This window comes from Vanessa cardui, chromosome 19, assembly GCF_905220365.1.
Source record: "Vanessa cardui chromosome 19, ilVanCard2.1, whole genome shotgun sequence".
Taxonomy (NCBI): Eukaryota; Metazoa; Arthropoda; class Insecta; order Lepidoptera; family Nymphalidae; genus Vanessa; species Vanessa cardui.
Window position 1 is genome coordinate 2,840,743 of NC_061141.1, and position 19,395 is coordinate 2,860,137.

General features: G+C 38.8%; 1 protein-coding gene across 1 annotated transcript; it reads left to right on the forward strand.

The window, feature by feature from the left end:
* Positions 1-169: 169 nt before the first annotated feature.
* Positions 170-17,832, forward strand: LOC124537917 (DNA topoisomerase 3-beta-1). Its single transcript, XM_047114874.1, has 14 exons — positions 170-397; positions 480-769; positions 1,057-1,276; positions 2,627-2,873; positions 3,546-3,663; positions 5,173-5,255; positions 6,089-6,225; positions 8,140-8,327; positions 9,617-9,733; positions 10,045-10,200; positions 15,185-15,627; positions 16,571-16,720; positions 16,950-17,130; positions 17,682-17,832. Exons 1-14 carry the CDS (start codon positions 307-309, stop codon positions 17,808-17,810), a joined length of 2,550 nt encoding a protein of 849 aa, XP_046970830.1. The 5' UTR covers positions 170-306; the 3' UTR covers positions 17,811-17,832.
* The last annotated feature ends 1,563 nt before the right edge of the window (positions 17,833-19,395 follow it).

The window sequence follows — 19,395 nt, forward strand, 5'->3', positions numbered from 1 at the left end:
TTTTTATATTTTCTATTATTAATCGCTACATATATTTTTATTTTGTAATTTATTTATAATATTTCATATAGTTAATTATAAAAAGTGAGTTGGTTTATATTTTACATGTAGCAACCCATCTATTTATATCATTGGCAATTGGCCTATGTCAAATTGTCAATTTCAGAACTCGGAAGTCGGAACACTGAAGAGAACTCGGTAGAAGAAAAATGAAATCGTTCTGTTTATTTTAGTCGAGTAAAGAGTTTATTTTTATATAAGAATAGAATATTTATATTTATTTAATACCTAACATTTCTAGCCAACATGAAAAGTGCATTAATGGTGGCTGAAAAGCCATCGTTAGCCCAAAATCTTGCCAATATTCTTAGTAATGGCAAATGCAATACCAATAAAGGTTTGTTTTCATAAATTAGTTCTGCTTGTTTTTATTTTATAAAATGAGGCTATGAATTATATCTAATTATTAATATTCTTAGGTTCAAATTCAGCCTGTGCGATACACGAATGGAATGGCACATTTAAGAATGAACCGGTCCGATTTAAAATGACGTCTGTATGTGGGCATGTAATGACTTTGGACTTCACCGGTAAATATAACAACTGGGATAAAGTTGACCCCATTGAACTGTTCAGCTGTCCAACAGAGAAGAAAGAAGCAATGCCCCGTCTCAGGATACCCGCGTTTTTAGCCCAGGAGGCAAGAGGCTGTGACTTTCTTATTTTGTGGTTAGATTGTGATAAAGAGGGTGAAAATATCTGTTTTGAAGTAAGTATATGACAAACAAAGCATGCTGAATTGTAGAATATAATTTTTGTTTCTAATATGGGTAGACAAGTAAATTTACTTGTTATTTACTATAATTATACCTATTACCTGTGCTAAGCAGTCACCGAGGCCTATAGACATTATTGTTGAACAGTTTTAGCTATTTCTTCCTTCACTAATGCAACGCTAACTTTGGTAACACACTTTTATGACCCTTGTGTCCATACTAATACAATACAAATTCCCGTGACACCTAATGCTTAGAAGTTCTTGTACTTTGCTTTCAGGTCATGTCCTGTGTCCAGCCATACATGAAGGGAGATGTCTTTTCCCCTCAAGTGACATATCGAGCGCGTTTCTCTGCTATCACAGATAAAGATATAAAGGCAGCCATGTTGAATCTCGTTAGGCCTAATGAAAATGAGTCTCGCAGTGTGGATGCACGGCAAGAACTTGATTTACGTATCGGTTGTGCATTTACACGATTTCAGACAAAGTATTTTCAAGGTAAGTAATGCAGGTGTGCTAAATATATAGGACTCCCAGACTATGTGTGTGCAATATAACTTTCAACTTAAGACTTCTTTATATATACATATTATTAAAGTTATTAATTTTGGGATAGTTACTGCGTTTTTTGTTAGTTGGAACTCAATCTGCCAGATTGAGCTTAAAAAACGTGGTAAATATCTTAAAATTAATAACTGTAATAATAAAAATAACTATGTTAATTTAAAATTCTTTCTATCTCTTTATTTATTACTGTAGTCGATAAAATTTCTGCTAAATATTGATTAAGGTTCATTGTAACTACTATATATCTAACTACTATACTATAACCCAGTGGTAGAGCAATCAATGACAGTTCAATGCTATTTAAAATCAAACTAATTGAAACCGATACCCATAGATAGTTCGATGGGTGAACAGCAAACAAGTGTCTGCATTATCCCTTACAAATAAATACTTTTTATATCTACTATCTTTTAAAAGATTTATATTGTAATCACATTCTGATACCTTTATTTATTTCTATACTTGTGATATCTCTATTAAACGTAGATTTAGGTTAATTGTGACTGCTCCTCTACTCCAATGCTAGGGCAAACTAAGACGGTTTCATGTTATTTAAAATCAAAGAGTACCCTAAATGAAACTGACTATATAGATTATTGCATCTGAACAAACAAATATCTGCTCAATATACTAGTAGAGAAATTAATTTTATTTAAGCATATTATTGTTTCTATAATAAAATTCCGCAGACATTTAAAAAAGGCATATTATTCTATACAACATTTTGTAGATGATAAAAAAGGTTGGAATTAATACCTGTTGACTTCCAGGCAGGATACATTACATATAGTACGACACAACTTAGATGTCGTATCGGCAAAATTCGTAAAAACGATCACATCCGAATTAAGTACGCTATCCCAAATTATCAATATTTATTTCTCACGCGAATATGATCTTTGCACAAACGTAATAGCTTGTAATATCATATGACATAATATATTCGTCAATTTGACGCGTCGATTTACATGCACTTGCTTTCTCGGGTTGAAATGATGTGAGAATATATAGCAATGAATAGCGTCGAATGGCGCGATACGGAGCTATTTCTATTGGTTGTGTAAATCGGCAGTAATCGGTTTTATTTTCATTCCATTGCATTTTCCGATGCTACATCTAATTTGTGTCTTACTATACATATATACTATTTAAATAATAATATAAAAATAATTGAACCAGTGGTAGCTTCACTTAATTGTTAAATGATGATTCAAAAGTGCTTGTAAAAGCTCACTTGAATAAAGTTTATTTTGATTTAGATTTATAAATGTTTTCTTGCAGGCAGATATGGTGACCTCGATGCATCCCTTATATCCTATGGTCCATGCCAAACACCGACTCTGGGGTTCTGTGTCCAACGTCATGACGAGATTCAGACCTTCAAACCGGAAACCTATTGGGTTTTACGAGTGACAGCTTCGACGAGTGAGGGCCGTGAACTACCATTGGAATGGAAACGAGTCAGGAGTTTCGAGAAAGACATTGCCAATATGTTCCTCGCTGGTATTAAGGAAATAAAAGAGGCTACGTAAGTGTGGTAAACTGTAATACTTCTATTTTTATTTATTGGTAAAATGGGTGTCTGTATATATATTTGACGAACTCCATGGTCGAGTGGTGTGTACACCGGTTTTCATGGGTACGCCACTCTGAGGTCCCGGGTTCGATTCCCGGCCAAGTTTTATATTACCATTAGTTTTCTATGTTGCCTTGGGTCTGGGTGTTTGTGGTACCGTCGTTACTTCTGATTTCCATAACACAAGTGCTTTAGCTACTTACATTGGGATCAGAGTAATGTATGTAACTACAGGCACAAGGGACATAACATCTTAGTTCCCAAGGTTGGTGGCGCATTGACGATGTAAGGAATAGTTAATATTTCTAACAGCTTCATTGTCTATGAGTTATGGTGACCACTTACCATCAGGTGGCCTATATGCTCGTCCACCAAGCTATACCATATAAAAAAAAATGTGATGTTGTCTCATATTTATTTATATTTATTAACCGACTTCAAAAAAAGGAGGAGGTTCTCAATTCGTCGGGGCCTTTTTTTTTTTAAATTATATATCTCATTGCTCTCACCAGCCCGTGAAATTTTGTTACTTAAAAAAATATAGACCTCATCAAGAATAAAAGAAACAAATTAAAGTAAAAGTTAGTGAAGATTATAATTTTAGTATATATTTTTTTAAAATAGTGTAATAAACGTGCAAGCCAAAGAGAAGGTAAAGCCTCGACCCACAGCACTCAACACCGTGGAGTTGATGAGAGTGGCCAGTGCTGGTTTGGGCATGGGGCCACACCATGCTATGCAGGTATATATAACAATACAACTATATCCCAAACGATAAGGCTTGACCAGTGGCGGATTTACCAATAGGCTAAGTAGGCTGTGGCATATGGCGGAAAATTTAGCCCATGTTTTTATCCTAGAGAAACAATAGGCTATTTGATAATTCGAAAAATGAATTGTGAATTATTGTAATCACTGTATATTATGAGTTTAAAAATGATTATTTACTAACGAAAGCTGAAAATAATATGTACTTAATTTATTCAGAAATCAATAAATAAAAATGCATTTGTTCAAACGTTTGTCACGTGACACAAAACGCTCCTGATTGGCCGGGCTTATGATGAAGTCACTTTCTTGTAAACCTTGCTTTTCTACTATATGTACCACAGATTAAAATACAGCAAAGTGACGTCACCTTTGCAGCGCCATTATTGTCGAAGTAGCGTTTTCTTGCGTTATTTAAATATGAATTTTTTTATATGATATTTTTCGGCAAATATGTACTAGAAATAAAAAATTCAACTTTTACTGGGTTCCTTAACCTCTACTAAATAATATAAAATGGATTTTAAAAACCAGTCAAATAGCCTATTATATGTAATACACATTACGTCTATAATTCGTATACTCGTCACTACATAGCGGGTTGCAAACGTTATCTAGTAAATATAATAACAGGAAAAAGCCGATGTAATGAGGTCGATAGAACACAGATCATAAAGTTGTAATTTCAGAATATATGTAATTAATGTGAGTGGGAACTAAACTAACTAATTGAATTTCAAAAATCGCAAAAAAAAGCGGCAAATTTATAATTCTGCCACTGGGCTTGACTTTAAATGTCTTGCATTGAATGAAAGGTATAATTAGCCGAATTATTGCGTCTGTGTGCGTGTGTGACGTCATCTATCCAATGATAAATCTTTGCTTAAAATACGTCTTAAATCAACTCTTGCAACCTATGTGGGAAGAGTCAGTTTGACTCCATTCTAATTAGGACAACATTGGTCACAAAAATCATACCTGCTTACTTCAAGAAACTATAATTGTTTACGAGACGTATTTCAGCATAATTTCTCCTCGTAAATTGAAAAAAAAAAAATGAAATGAAAAAAACATTTTTTATTTTTTTTGCAACATCCACAGGCTCGCAGACGCCCGTGCCTTTTTTTACATTTTATTTATACTAGACATCAGCAGATCTTCGCTGGATTTCATTATTGTCCTTGTAAAATAATATATACATAATCTATAATAAATAATATATAATAAAAAAATATGTAGCAGTATATGCGTAATTCTAATTACTACAATCCAGCGGGTCCGCGCTTGATCAGAGACAGTACCTCGGCGACTGATATCGCGTTTATGTATAGATGTCTTGTTGTGCTCGAAAAAACCATTTAATTTAGCGTTTTTCAACATAGTTGCTGAGCTCTGATGTATAACTGTAATTTAATATTGTTTGGAAATCACAAAAGAAACAGCAGAATAAATAAAATCTATGTTTACATAAACTTTTTTCCAGATAGCAGAGCGACTCTACACTCAAGGCTATATTTCATATCCCAGAACTGAAACGACGAGCTATCCAGAAAACTACGACTTAATGTAAGTTCATCAAGATAATATTTTACGAGACGAGCGGTTTCTATTCGTAAAATTGGGCTGTGCTGACCAAAATCAAAATCAAAATATACTTTATTCAAGTAGGCTTTATTAAGAAACGCTTGGCCCTTGGAGTAGTGGTGCAAAAAGCTTCATCAGAAGTATAACACCTCGCCTCATTGCCTCCACTGGTGACAGGAGGGCTGGTTCGTTTTTTGCTCAGATGATCGGAATTGCGATTCAACGGGGAAATGCTGCTAGCATTCTTGCCACCATTACACGCTGTCAAGATTTATACAGTAACTAGTTTTAGTTCATATTTGTATATGTTTAAGCATTTAATGTTGTTAATTCTTATGTTAATAAAGTACATCAAACTTTGTACTTAAATTATTAGTAGGCTTTTGAATAGTCAATTAACAACTATATTAAGTGAAGCTACCACCGGTTCGGAAAGTAGATTCTACCGAGAAGAACCGACAAGAAACTCAGTAGTTACTCTTTTTCAACATTAAAATATACAGTCATGTTAGTTAAATACAATTATATGCAAGTAATATATCCTGGCTGAAAGTCTGTATAGTCTTGTATTGAATAATATTAACCATTAGTAACTTTATCATTAGTTTTCTATGTTGTCTTGGGTCTGTGTGTTTGTGGTACCATCGTTACTTCAGATTTTCCATAACACAAGTGCTTCAGCTACTTACATTGGGTTCAGAGTAATGTATGTGATGTTGTCTCATATATTTATTTATTGTTTAACAAAGTGTCTTTTACAAATGATTTAAATTTATGACCCGTTCCTATTCTCTATAAAATATTGGTGTTTACAGGGGTACGCTACGTCAGCAACAGAACTCGTCCAAGTGGGGCGCTGAGGTTCGCGCCATCATCGCTAATGGTATCAGCAAACCCAAGAAAGGCCACGACGCAGGGGACCATCCTCCCATCACACCCATGAAACCAGCTAGTAAGCTTATATGTTTTAGTTTTGGAAGGCAGATGAGGAAATGATAATGTCTAATCCCCTCTTAATCAATCAAATCAAATAAAAATAAACTTCAAGTTTTTTACAAGCATTTTTGAATCGTCATTTTCAATTACAGTAGCGGCACGCTATGATGGCCGTTTTGACGTTTACCCGCTCATGAAGTTTCGTATTTAATAAATAATTACATCAAACGAGCAAATTGTTGTTCTTTATTGTCAATAGTGACGTGCATCAATCTACAAATATTAGGGTACCGCGAAGATAACTTTTTTTTTTTTTTTTGTAAACCTGTACGTCACACACTCACACTCGACCTCGTAGTGGGTGTTATATCTGTGTTGACAGTAATTTTTCTGTTTTATAAATTATTTATTTTATTTTATTTATATATGTTACATGAACTTATAATTAATGTGAGTGACTATAGCAGTGAGAATGAAGCAGCAGTATGGACGACTCCGATTAAATATAGCCACTAGTGTTTTTGGTTTCATTTTTGTATCAATTTATTTCTTGTATGTAATGTGTTTATAAAGTTATTCATTCTAATTCCAATTTTTGATTTAAATTAATTTCGTTCGAATATATTACTTAAACTTATTTTATATTTTTTTTATTAATTATTTTTAATCAGATACTACTTGCAAAAAAAACAAAGATATGAATATATTATATCGATAATAAATTTACATTTCACATCACTTTTTTCATGTGTCAAAACGGCTATCGTATCTTGCCGCTAGTATAAGTGAAGCTACCACCGGTTCGGAAAGTAGATTCTACTGAGAAGAACCGGCAAGAAACTCAGTAGTTACTTTAACATTTAAAAAATACAAAGTCATGTTAATTAAATACAATAATTTAAATTAATATATCCTGCTTGGAAGTCAACAGTTATTAACTGCACGCTTTTATATTATATATATTTGATTGGATTCTATTCTCAAATCAAACCAAATCGCTTAAGTACAGGTTTATAATTTGCGTGAAATTATAAACCTGTACTTAACCAATTTCTATTATTGTGACTCACTCAGACTACCTCAGGATTTGTATGTAATCCCATGTATTATTTCGTTTTTTTTGATAACCAAGTCTGATCTTATCAGTTGGAAAATTAGTATCCCAACAGTATGGTGTTGTAGAACTATTCTTAATATTAAGAAATCATATTTGTATAGTACGTCACAACTTAGATGTAGCATCGGCAAAACTCGAAATTCGAAAAGGTTTTTTTGAGTTTGTCGATGCTACATACAATTAATGAGTTTATGATCGATAGCACACCTTGGGAATGAAACGATCGCCTCCTGGCTATTTCATCTCATATTAAATTGTTTATATAATATATGAGTCAAACAAAAAATAAAATAAAACCGCTGAGTTTCTTTCGCCGGTTCTTCTCAGGTCAGGGTATTTTCTTTTCCGAACCGGTGGTAGTGTTTCAATTGACCATCAATAAGAAAGTGTAATGCTTCTTTATTGAATAAAGTTATTTGAGTTTGAGTTTGAAAACATCTAAGTTGTGTGGTGCTATACCTTGTTCAGAGTCAAGATGGCCCAGTGGTTAGAACGCGTGCATCTTAACCGATGATTGCGGGTTCAAACCCGGGCAAGCACCGCTGATTCATGTGCTTAATTTGTCTTTATAATTCATCTCGTGCTCAGCGGTGAAGGAAAACATCGTGAGGAAACCTGCGTGTGACAAATTTCATAGAAATTCTGCTACATGTGTATTCCACCAATCCGCATTGGAACAGCGTGGTGGAATATGTTCCAAACACTCTCAAAGGGAGAGGAGGCCTTTAGCCCAGCAGTGGGAATTTACAGGCTGTTGTTGTATACCCTGTTCGGTCAGGCATTTTGACAGTGTTGCTTTCTCTCTCTCTCCAGCGGAGTCTGAGCTAGAGGGCGATATGTGGCGTATCTACGACTACGTGACGCGTCACTTCATAGCGACTCTCTCGAGGGACTGCAAGTACCTCTCAACGGTGATAACATTCCAAGTGGGATCGGAAACCTTCACGTACACTGGGAACACGCTCGTGGACGCTGGTTACACGGAGATAATGCATTGGCAGGTTAGTACAATACGACAAACTCAATGAGAATGAATGAAAATGTGGATTAAAATATAACTGTAAAGCATATAGTTTAGTTGAATAAAGTAATTTGGAATTTCTACTAAGAATTTGCAAGTAGGAGTTTGGAGGCTTCCATGAACCTGTATAGTACGACACAACTCAGATGTAGCATCGGCATATTCATACAACGAATAGACATACCTCCTTATAAAGCCATTCGATGTGGTATAATACGACACAACTCAGATGTAGCATCGCCAAATTCATACAACCAATAGAAATAGCTCCTTATAAAGTCATTCGATGCTATTCGTCGCTATAGATTCTCGCGTCAGTTCAATCCGAGAAAGCGAGTGAATGTAAATCGACGTCAAATTGACGAATATATTAGGTCATATGATTTTACAAGTTATTACGTTTGTGTAAAGATCATTTTCAGTTAAAAAATAAATATTGATAATTTGGGATAGCGTACTTTATTCGGATTTGATCGGTTTTACGATTTTGCCGATGCGACATCTGAGTGGTGTCGTACTATACAGGTTCATAGAAGCCTCCAAACTCCTATGGTACTTGCAAATTATTGGTAGAAATGGTCAAAAACTAAATTTAACTGTAAGATTAAAATATTACAACTTTTAGTGACGTATATGTAACTAGTGACCCGCCCCGGCTTCGCACGGGTGCATTACTAATACTAAATATACTACAAAATTTGTTTACGACATCACATTACAAACTTCTAAAATTATCAGTGTTTCTTTACTATATTGTCCATGTATTATATACCAAAATCTTCCTCTCGAATCAGTCTATTTATTAAACCGTATCAAAATCCGTTAAGTAATTAAAATTTACGCATACATAGACGGTAAGCGACTTTGTTTTATACTATTTATTTATTTATTTATTATTAAGATACACCATCGACTTATCATAATAACTAACACAATATTATAATGCACTAAATATACAATTCAGTATGATTTGCCTTTACAGGTGTATTGTTGGCATTTGTTTGTGTACGATTACATGATGCTATTAAAGTATCATCTAAATAGTATAAAACTAAAACAAAACAAAATAAAATAAAAGCTCGGTGCAAATAAAGTTAAAAATTAAGAATTAAACTAATAACAATATTAATCCACTTAATCTAGGTGAGGTAGAGAAGTAAAGTGCAACAAATAATTATTAACTATTACTATAATCATTCTTCGTCATAAATAACATCTAAACACTTTCTAACAAATTTGGCACAATCTTATTTGGCACTATGTTTCCAGGCCTTCGGTAAAGACGAGTTCGTGCCAATCCTCGCCGTGGATGACGTCCTCCGCGCTCATGACCACCGCCTTGTGGAGTGCCAGACCTCCCCGCCGGACTACCTTACCGAGTCAGAGGTACCGTCGATACCATATTTAATGCTTAATAGTTTGATGTCATATGTTATGATCGATAGCACACCTTGGGAACGAAACGATCGCCTCCTGGCTATTTCATCTCATATTAAATTATTTATATAATATATGAGTCAAACAAAAAATAAAATAAAACCGCTGAGTTTCTTTCGCCGGTTCTTCTCAGGTCAGGGTATTTTCTTTTCCGAACCGGTGGTAGTGTTTCAATTGACTATCAATAAGAAAGTGTAATGCTTCTATATTGAATAAAGGAATTTGAGTTTGAGTTTATTGAGAAAATGAAACGATTCTAGGTGATCACTTTAATGGAGAAGCACGGTATCGGCACGGACGCGTCAATCCCGGTGCACATAAACAACATCTGTCAGCGGAATTACGTCAACGTCGGCAGCGGCCGGAGACTCGTCCCCACCAGCCTGGGAGTGGTACTGGTGCACGGATACCAGAAGGTATATATATATACTAGCTTTTGCCCGCGACTTCGTTCGCGTGGACTTCAGGTTTCGTCCCGTCTAGTCTAGTAATCGCTTAAAATCGCTTCGTAAATAGGTCATTATTTCTCGTACAAAGTAAAGGATAAAAAATGGTTATTCTGGGTTATTCCTAAGAGTTACTTTTTTGTAGACCTTTTTAAGTTGTACAATACTGTAGTACATTGTTTTGATCTATCTTGTGGGATTCAGTCAGCGTTTGCAATGTAAGCGCAAAAAATGTTTTTTTTTTTTACGACCTCACATTAAAACCTCAAAAATTGTAGCCTATGTGTTATTCTGATGTATAAGCTATATTGTGGTAAAGTTTCATTCAAATCCATTCAGTAGTTTTTACGTGAAAGAGTAACAAACATCCATACATACAAACTTTCGCCTTTATAATAGTAGTAGGATGTCGGAGACGGTCATGAATTCCTTATCGTAACGAAGCGCGGCACGAATCCCGCGAGGCGGCAGCATTGTCGTGACGTCACGACGCGACAGCACTGCCGTGACGTCACGACGCGACAGCACTGCCGTGACGTCACGACGCGACAGCACTGCCGTGACGTCACGACGCGACAGCACTGCCGTGACGTCACGACGCGACAGCACTGCCGTGACGTCACGACGCGACAGCACTGCCGTGACGTCACGACGCGACTAACTCCGCGCTACGACGGAGCCTGCCCGGTGGAGGCGCTCAGAGACGACTCACTTACGATTCCGCTCTCGTGAAGACCAGTACCTCCATCCTAGGAACTGTCATTCGCTTCGTTGCCAAGTGTGATACAGTGTGATACTGAATAAGTGTATTAAGTACTTTAACGTAGTTATTTGTGGAGATTTTAACATTGACATTTTAGTGCAATCTTCCATAAGTACTAGGTTCATAAATTTATTTCAATCTTATAATCTAAATAACATATTTTGTGAACCTACAAGAATATCAGCGACTTCCGCAACCTGCATAGATAACGTGTTTTGTAGTTGTGAGGCCGTTAATAAGAAAATCTTATCAAACCTTACATCAGATCACTTTGGCCAAATGGTGTCAATAGGTATAAAAAAAAATCAAAAGAAACGAAAAATAACTTGTAGGCCAATTACTGTAAAAGGTTTAATCAACTTCAATAATGCTTTACACTGTAGCCTTCCAAAATTGAATCTTAGCTCAAATGATCCCAACTCTTTATATAATTCTCTTTTACAAGTAATTAATAACGAATTCAATAAAATATTTCAGTTAAAAACCTTTTATCAAAACAATGAAATGCAGTTCTCAGACTGGGCCACTACCGGTATCTATATAAGTCGAAATAAATTGTATGAGCCATATGAACTTAAGAAATATAATCGTGATTGTAAATTTATCAATTTTGTTAAAAAATATTCCAAGTTATTTAAACAAGTTTGTCAAACAGCTCGTTCGTTGCATATTAAAAATAAAATCTCAAAATCTAATAATAAAATGAAAACTACTTGGGATATTATAAGTTCGGAAACAGGTAGGTTGAAGTTTGATGCAGGGCAGTTATCCCTTAGTATAAAAGGCAAAATTGTAGGCAAAGATCTAGATGTGGCCAATGAATTCGAAGAATATTTCTCTAATATTCCTCTGAATATTACTAAAGGACTTAATGCGTCTCCTAATGACGCTTTAGACCTACTCAAATGTTATATTCCCCAGAATGAGTTAGAATTTTCTTTTGAGAATATAACTCCGTACGAAATATTAAAAATATTTAAAACATTAAATCTGAAAAAAACCAGTGATCTATGGGATTTATCAGTCACAATTATTAACAATGTAATTGTTGACTTGGCTCCTTATTTAGCTATCATCTTTAATAAATGTGTACAATCTGGTATTTTTCCTGATATGTTGAAATTAAGTAAAGTAATCCCATTATTTAAGTCCGGTGATAAAAATGATCCAAACAATTAAAGACCGATCTCTATTTTGCCAGTATTAAGTAAATTTTTTGAGAAAGTCATGCTTAATCAATTGCTATTATACTTTAACTCGAATAAGCTATTGCATTCTCAACAGTTTGGTTTTACTAAGGGTCGCTGGACTGCTGATGCGGGTGTAGCATTTGTTAAGCACATTTATCATGCGTGGGAAAAGTCACAAAACGGTATTGGAGTTTTTTGTGATTTATCAAAAGCTTTCGATTGCGTTAGGCATGATATTCTCCTAGAAAAGCTTAAATATTATGGTATCAGGGGCCCTGCATTGAAATTAATTTCCTCCTACCTTAGTGAAAGAGTTTTGAAGGTTGTGGTTAATGGTGCAAAATCAAATGGCGCTGTGGCGCAAATGGGTGTACCACAGGGTTCAATTTTGGGACCTCTCTTGTTCTTAATATATATAAATGATTTACCTTATTTCGTAAAAAATACTTGCGATATTGTACTGTTTGCAGATGACACATCGCTCATTTTTAAACTTGATAGAAAAATAAACAACTATGACGTTGTAAGCAGTGCTCTGTCGCGGGTTCTTGGTTGGTTTGACATAAATAATTTAGTACTAAATGCTAAAGACTAAATGTGTTTTGTTTTCCTTGCCAAATGTCAAATCAAATCCTTCTGCAATAACTTTGAAAAATGAAAGGCTTGAGTTTGTTGATTCGACGATCTTTTTAGGGATAACCCTTGACTCCAAACTGCAGTGGGGCACCCATTTGTATGCCCTGGCAAGAAAACTAAGTAGTGCCATTTATGCAATAAAAATAATTAGAAAACTTACGGACATAAGTACTGCTAGACTAGTTTATTTTAGTAATTTTCACAGTATTATGTCATATGGAATGTTGTTATGGGGTAATGCAGCAGAGATTGAAGTTGTTTTTATTCTACAGAAAAGAGCTATCCGATCTCTTTACAATATTAGCTCCAGGACATCATTACGCGAAAAATTTAAAGAAATAGGTGTATTAACGGCTGTTTCACAATATATTTATGATAATAATAGGTTGGGGAAAAAGTTTCTTCGTATTTTATATGAAAATTCTAAAGTTTTTTTTATAGTTTATTTACATTTGACTAAAGTATGTAGGTGCCATTTTGTTCCATAACTTTTTGCCATCTTGTTGGTAGTGACATGATCCCATTGCTGTAAAAATTTTGGGGCTTCTGATCGAAAAACTGCGACAAGTGGTTTTGGCAGTCCTCTCGTGATTTTAACCTGACACTGCCTAAGGAATTCTACAGAGACCGAAACAGATGAAAATCTGAAGGTGCAAGGTCAGGACTATACGACGGATGCATTAATACCTCCCAGCCAAATTCTCGTAATTTTTTTTGAGTGGCTTAAGATGTGTGAGGTCTAGCGTTGTCATGGTGAAAAACCACACCCCTTCTGTTGATCAATTCTGGCCGCTTTCTCTCAATTTCTTGCTTCAATCTCATCAATTGTTCGCAATACAGTTCTGAATCGATGGTCCTGCCGGGCGGTAACAGCTCATAATGAATGATGCCCTTCCAATCCCACCATACACACAGCATTACCTTGTTGCGAGTTAATCCGGGTTTTGCCACAGTCTGTGAAGCTTGACCGGCCTTTGACCACGATCTTTTTCGCACGTTCTTGTCGTATGTGATCCACTTTTCATCGCCAGTTATCAGCTTCTTCAAAATTGGTTCGGTTTCATTACGTCGTAATAAAGAATCACAAATGAGTACACGGTTCATTAGGTTTCTTTCAGTGAGTTCATGAGGCACCCATATATCGAGCTTTTTTGTGTACCCAGCTTTATTCAAATGAGTCAAAACCGTTTTGTGGTCAATTGCCAGTTCTTCAGCTATATCGTAACTACTAATATGCTGATCTTGCTTCACTTTTTCAAAAATGGCATCAATTTTGTCCGTAACAGGGCGACCAGAGCGAGATGCATCTTTGATATCAAAATTTCCGGCTTGAAAACGCTTAAACCAAACTTGCGCTACTCTCACAGATACTGCATTAGGTCCATAAACATCACAATTTTTTTTCGCGGCTTGAGTTGCATTTTTACCTTTTTTATAGTAAAATTTTAAAATGTATCGAATTTCTTCTTTAGATTCACTCATTTTAACAACAACAAAAGCAAATGAAAATCACACAAATTCCGAATTTGAATTTGGAAGTGCCTTCTTTAAAATTAAAACTTTTTAATGATACCAAAACCAGCCAGATACAAATGGTATAGCCAAAGAGATTTTATTACAAGTTCATACATACTATATGCGAAAAGACTTTTTCCCCAACCTAATATAATCTTTATACAAAAGAATATTAAAAATTATTCTATCAATGCTGATGTACATACTATTAATACAAGAAATAAGAATAAACTTGTAACCCCCAGTTTCCGTTTGCATACGGTAAATAGAACGTTTTTGGGCAATGGTATACGCATATATAATAAGATACCGGAAAATATAATCAATTTACCATTTTCAAAATTTAAAAATATTATTAAGACTAAATTAATAAATAAATCATACTATTCATTAAAAGAGTACTTTTTAGAAAGAAACGCCTGGAGTTAGGCTCGGGTTCCATCATAGGACGCTAATTACTGTCAATAACAGCATTGTAAATGTGTTTATTTGAAAAGAGCAACTATGCGAGTTTCTTGCCGTTTCTTCTCGCTAGAAGCTGCTTTCCGAAACGGTGGTAGTATTTGATTATTGACGATTCAAAAACGCTTCATTGTGAAGTTTACTTGAATAAAATTGATTTGATTTGATTTGAGTAAACGTGTTCCTGTATTCGCGGTTTCCTCTCTGCTCGATCACCCTAGTAATACGCTCCTATGATGCCTCTGATGATGATCCGACATATATATAGATTAATCTTGACAAGGATTATTTTATTCAATCGACGCTAATAATTAAATATTAAATATTATAATTGGTCATAGTAACGCATAATTTTATACCCCATAATAATGAATCGTACGTCGGCCAGATCGACCCGGAGCTGGTGCTTCCGACCATGCGCTCGGCCGTGGAGGAACAGCTCAACCTGATAGCCGTGGGCCGCGCCGACTTCCACGCTGTGCTCGCGCACACGGCTGAGATATTCCGTCGCAAGTTCCATTACTTCGTGCGGTCCATCGAGGCAATGGACCAGTTATTCGAGGTCAGCTTCTCGTCGCTGAAGTCGAGCGGCAAGGCGCTTTCGCGCTGCGGCAAGTGCCGGCGTTACATGCGCCACGTGGCCGCTAAGCCGGCGCGCCTGCACTGCTCGCACTGCGACGACACGTACGCGCTGCCGCAGCACGGCTCGGTTCGCATCTACCGCGAGCTCAAGTGCCCGCTCGACGACTTCGAGCTGCTGAGCTGGTCGGCAGGCGCGCGCGGCCGCAGCTTCCCGCTCTGCCCCTACTGCTACAACCACCCGCCCTTCAGGTGCGCCCGATACCCCCCCCCCACACACACACACTCCCTCCCACACACACTCGCCCCCACATACACTCCCCCCCACATACACTCCCCCAACGCACACCCCCGCCCACACACTCCCCCCCCACACACTCCCCCCACACACTCTCCCCCCCACACACTCTCCCCCCCACACACTCTCCCCCCCTACACACTCTGCCCCACAAAAACTCCCTCACACATATTCCCCCACAAATACTCCCACCCCTCGCTCATACTTCCCACCACACACACCGTGTGTGGGGACACATTCCCCCCACACACACTCGCCCCCACACACTCCCCCCCACAAACACTGCCCCACACATATTCCCCCACCAATACTCGCCCCCCGCGCACATACTTCCCTCCACACACACTCACCCCCACACACACTCCCCCCACACACACTCCCCCACACACACTCTGCCCCGTACACACACTCTGCCCCGTACACACACTCTGCCCCGTACACACACTCTGCCCCGTACACACACTCCCCAGCACACACACCCCCCACAAACACTGCCTCTCACACACATTCTCCCCGACACACTCTCCCCCCACACACACTCACAGACACACTCCCCCCACAAACACACTCCCCGCCACACACGCTCCCCCCACACACACTCCCCATACACTTCCCACCCACACACTTCTCCCCTACACACACTCGACCCACACACACCCCTACACACGTCCCACCCACAGACTCTCCCCCCCCAGACACACTCCCCCTACACACACACTCCCCCCACAAACACACTCCCCGCCACACACACACTCCCCCACACACCACACACACTCCCCCCACACGCACTCCCCCCTCACACACACTCCCTCTCACACACATACCCGCCCACAAACACTCTCCCCACACACACTCCCCCTCACACACGCGCGCTGACGTCGCCCTCTCTGCCCGCAGGGACATGAAGAAGGGCTTCGGCTGCAACTCGTGCACGCACCCGACGTGCCCGTACGGCGTCAACTCCACCGGCGTGTCCGGTTGCGTCGAGTGCGACGGAGTTCTGGTCCTTGATCCGTCCGCCCCAAAATGGAAGCTCGCCTGTAATCGGTAAGTATTTCTGTTGATGGAACGGGACCTTAAGTTTTGATTACCTCTAAATTAAACTCTGAGTTTCTCGGCTTCAGTCCGCTACTGATTTTTTTCGACAAACTTCGCCAAGATCAGTGTGTTGACGAGTCCAAAGTGTTGAATTTTCATGAATGTTTTTTTTTTTCTGGGACTTGGATAATAAATTTAATTACTACGAAATAAATAACGGGAGGCACGGTGTCCACAGCTGCGACGTGATCATCAACATATTCGAGGATGCGTCGCGCGTGTCGGTGTGCGACAGCGCGTGCGCGTCGTGCGGCGCGCAGCTCGTGAGCGTGGAGTACCGCGCCGAGCGCACGCGCCTGCCCGCCGCGCTCACCGACATGACCGCCTGCCTCTACTGCGAGCCCAGCTTCAGCGCGCTCGTGAGTCGCACGCACACGCCCCACACACACGCACACGCCCCACACACACACACACGCGCCTGCCCGCCGCGCTCACCGACATGACCGCCTGCCTCTACTGCGAGCCCAGCTTCAGCGCGCTCGTGAGTCGCACGCACACGCCCCACACACACGCACACGCCCCACACACACGCACACGCCCCACACACACGCGCACGCGCCTGCCCGCCGCGCTCACCGACATGACCGCCTGCCTCTACTGCGAGCCCAGCTTCAGCGCGCTCGTGAGTCGCACGCACACGCCCCACACACACGCACACGCCCCACACACACGCACACGCCCCACACACACGCGCACACGCCCCACACACACGCACACGCCCCACACACACGCACACGCCCCACACACACGCACACACCCTACATACATCCACACGCTCCGCACACACGCACACCTGACACACGCCCGCACGCGCGTTCGTTAGTTCCACGCACACGGACGCACTAGCGCTATATACATGTGTGTAACCGTGTATACACATGTGTACTATATTCCGACGATGCGGTCGCAGGTGGAAAAGCACCGCGCGGTTTCGTCGCGCGGCGGCGGCGCGCGCGGACGCGGCGGGCGTGCGCGCGGCAAGCACCGCAACAAGCAACCCAAGGACAAGATGGCGCAGCTCGCCGCCTACTTCGTGTGAGCGCCCGCCCCGCCTCACCCGCCCCCGCACTTGCCTTTAGCTGCGAGGCGTTTTCGCAGATCGGCGGAAAAACTCTAATTTGTAATAAATTAAACGAACTGAAAACTTATCTCGATGTTTCATTGTATAGTACGACACAACTTAGATGTCGCATCGGCAAAATTCGTAAAACCGATCACATCCGAATTGAGTACAGTATCAGTATTTATTTCTCATGCGAATATGATCTTTGCACAAACGTAATTACCTTGTAATATCATATGACCCAATATATTCGTCAATTTGACGCGTCGATTTACATGCACTTGCTTTCTCTGACGCGTGAATCTATAGCGACGAATAGCGTCGAATGGCGCGATAGAGAGCTATTTCTATTGGTTGTGTAAATCGACAGTAATCGGTTTTTTTTTCATTCCATTGCATTTTCCGATGCTACATCTAATTTGTGTCGTACTATACATTTCGATGTACGTACATTTATTTATATTTTGTGCTATGGTTTTAACTGCGATATTTTCCTTTGCTCCACCGTTTAACACAGTTGAGTTACAAACGTCGTGGTCATTTGCTGACCGTACAGATTGTAAAGTACTCGATCGAGTCTAAATCTCTTACAAAATGCAATACGTGCTATAATATTCAGACTCCAACTATTAATATAATTGTGTTCATACGAAACTCCAATTTTGCAAAACATACAATGTGAGAACTATCACATATAAGGTTTTTTTATAAGGTTGGGTTTGTGCGACGCGTTTTACAGTTGCGGGAAGCGTTTCATCTTACGATCGTAATCGGAAGAAGCTAATACTGGAAACTCGCCCAGACATAAGACAAGTCCATGTGTGTAACAGTTTATTTTCTCCGTAACATTTTAGTTGATGAGCCGAACTGACGACACTGTTTATCTTTCTGAGCGACCAAGCTCTCTATTCGGTATTCGGTCGGTCTGAACGACGCTCGAATTGTCGACGCCAACTGTTCTGATACTCAAAAAATCCTAGAAAAAACCGGATGCTCTAAATTGCTATGTCTGCATTCATTCTGTCGCCTGGCAACATTAATTGCAGTATTGTTTATAAGAACACGTATCTCACTCGTCAAATATAGTCAACCGACTTATGTTGATACGGTCTACATGCGCTGGACGCTTTAAATATTGTCGAGTTATGAGTCATACTTCCTGTCATTTCACGGTAGTATTTTTGGGTTTCTTTTCATATAACAGCTTAATATTTAAGCTCGCATATACAGAGAAATATAACAATGCAATAAACACCTTAGCTGAAATAAAGCAAATGGTTCATTACTAAAATTGTCTTTGGTTACTAAAAATTTTCATGAAAAGCAAGTGTCAAATAGTACGTCGTGAAGTCATACAGCATTTTGTTTCAGCCTTAAGTGTATTATATTTAACATCGTATTATCATTTAATAATACTTTTTGAAAGTAATATTGTATATTACTCAGTATGACAGTATGATATTGTGTTAATATTTTCTAGTACTGTACTTTGTGAAATAAAAAATACTAATTATTATGATGTTTTATTATGGAAAAACCTAGTTAAAAATAAATGTAAAAT

Bases quoted from the DNA above. Each gene is read 5' to 3' on its own strand.
- LOC124537917 (XM_047114874.1), top strand. From the start codon at position 307: ATGAAAAGTGCATTAATGGTGGCTGAAAAGCCATCGTTAGCCCAAAAT. The intron at 6,226-8,139 runs GTAAGCTTATAT...CTCTCTCTCCAG, and splicing joins CACACCCATGAAACCAGCTA to CGGAGTCTGAGCTAGAGGGC. The intron at 16,721-16,949 runs GTAAGTATTTCT...CGGTGTCCACAG, and splicing joins TGGAAGCTCGCCTGTAATCG to CTGCGACGTGATCATCAACA.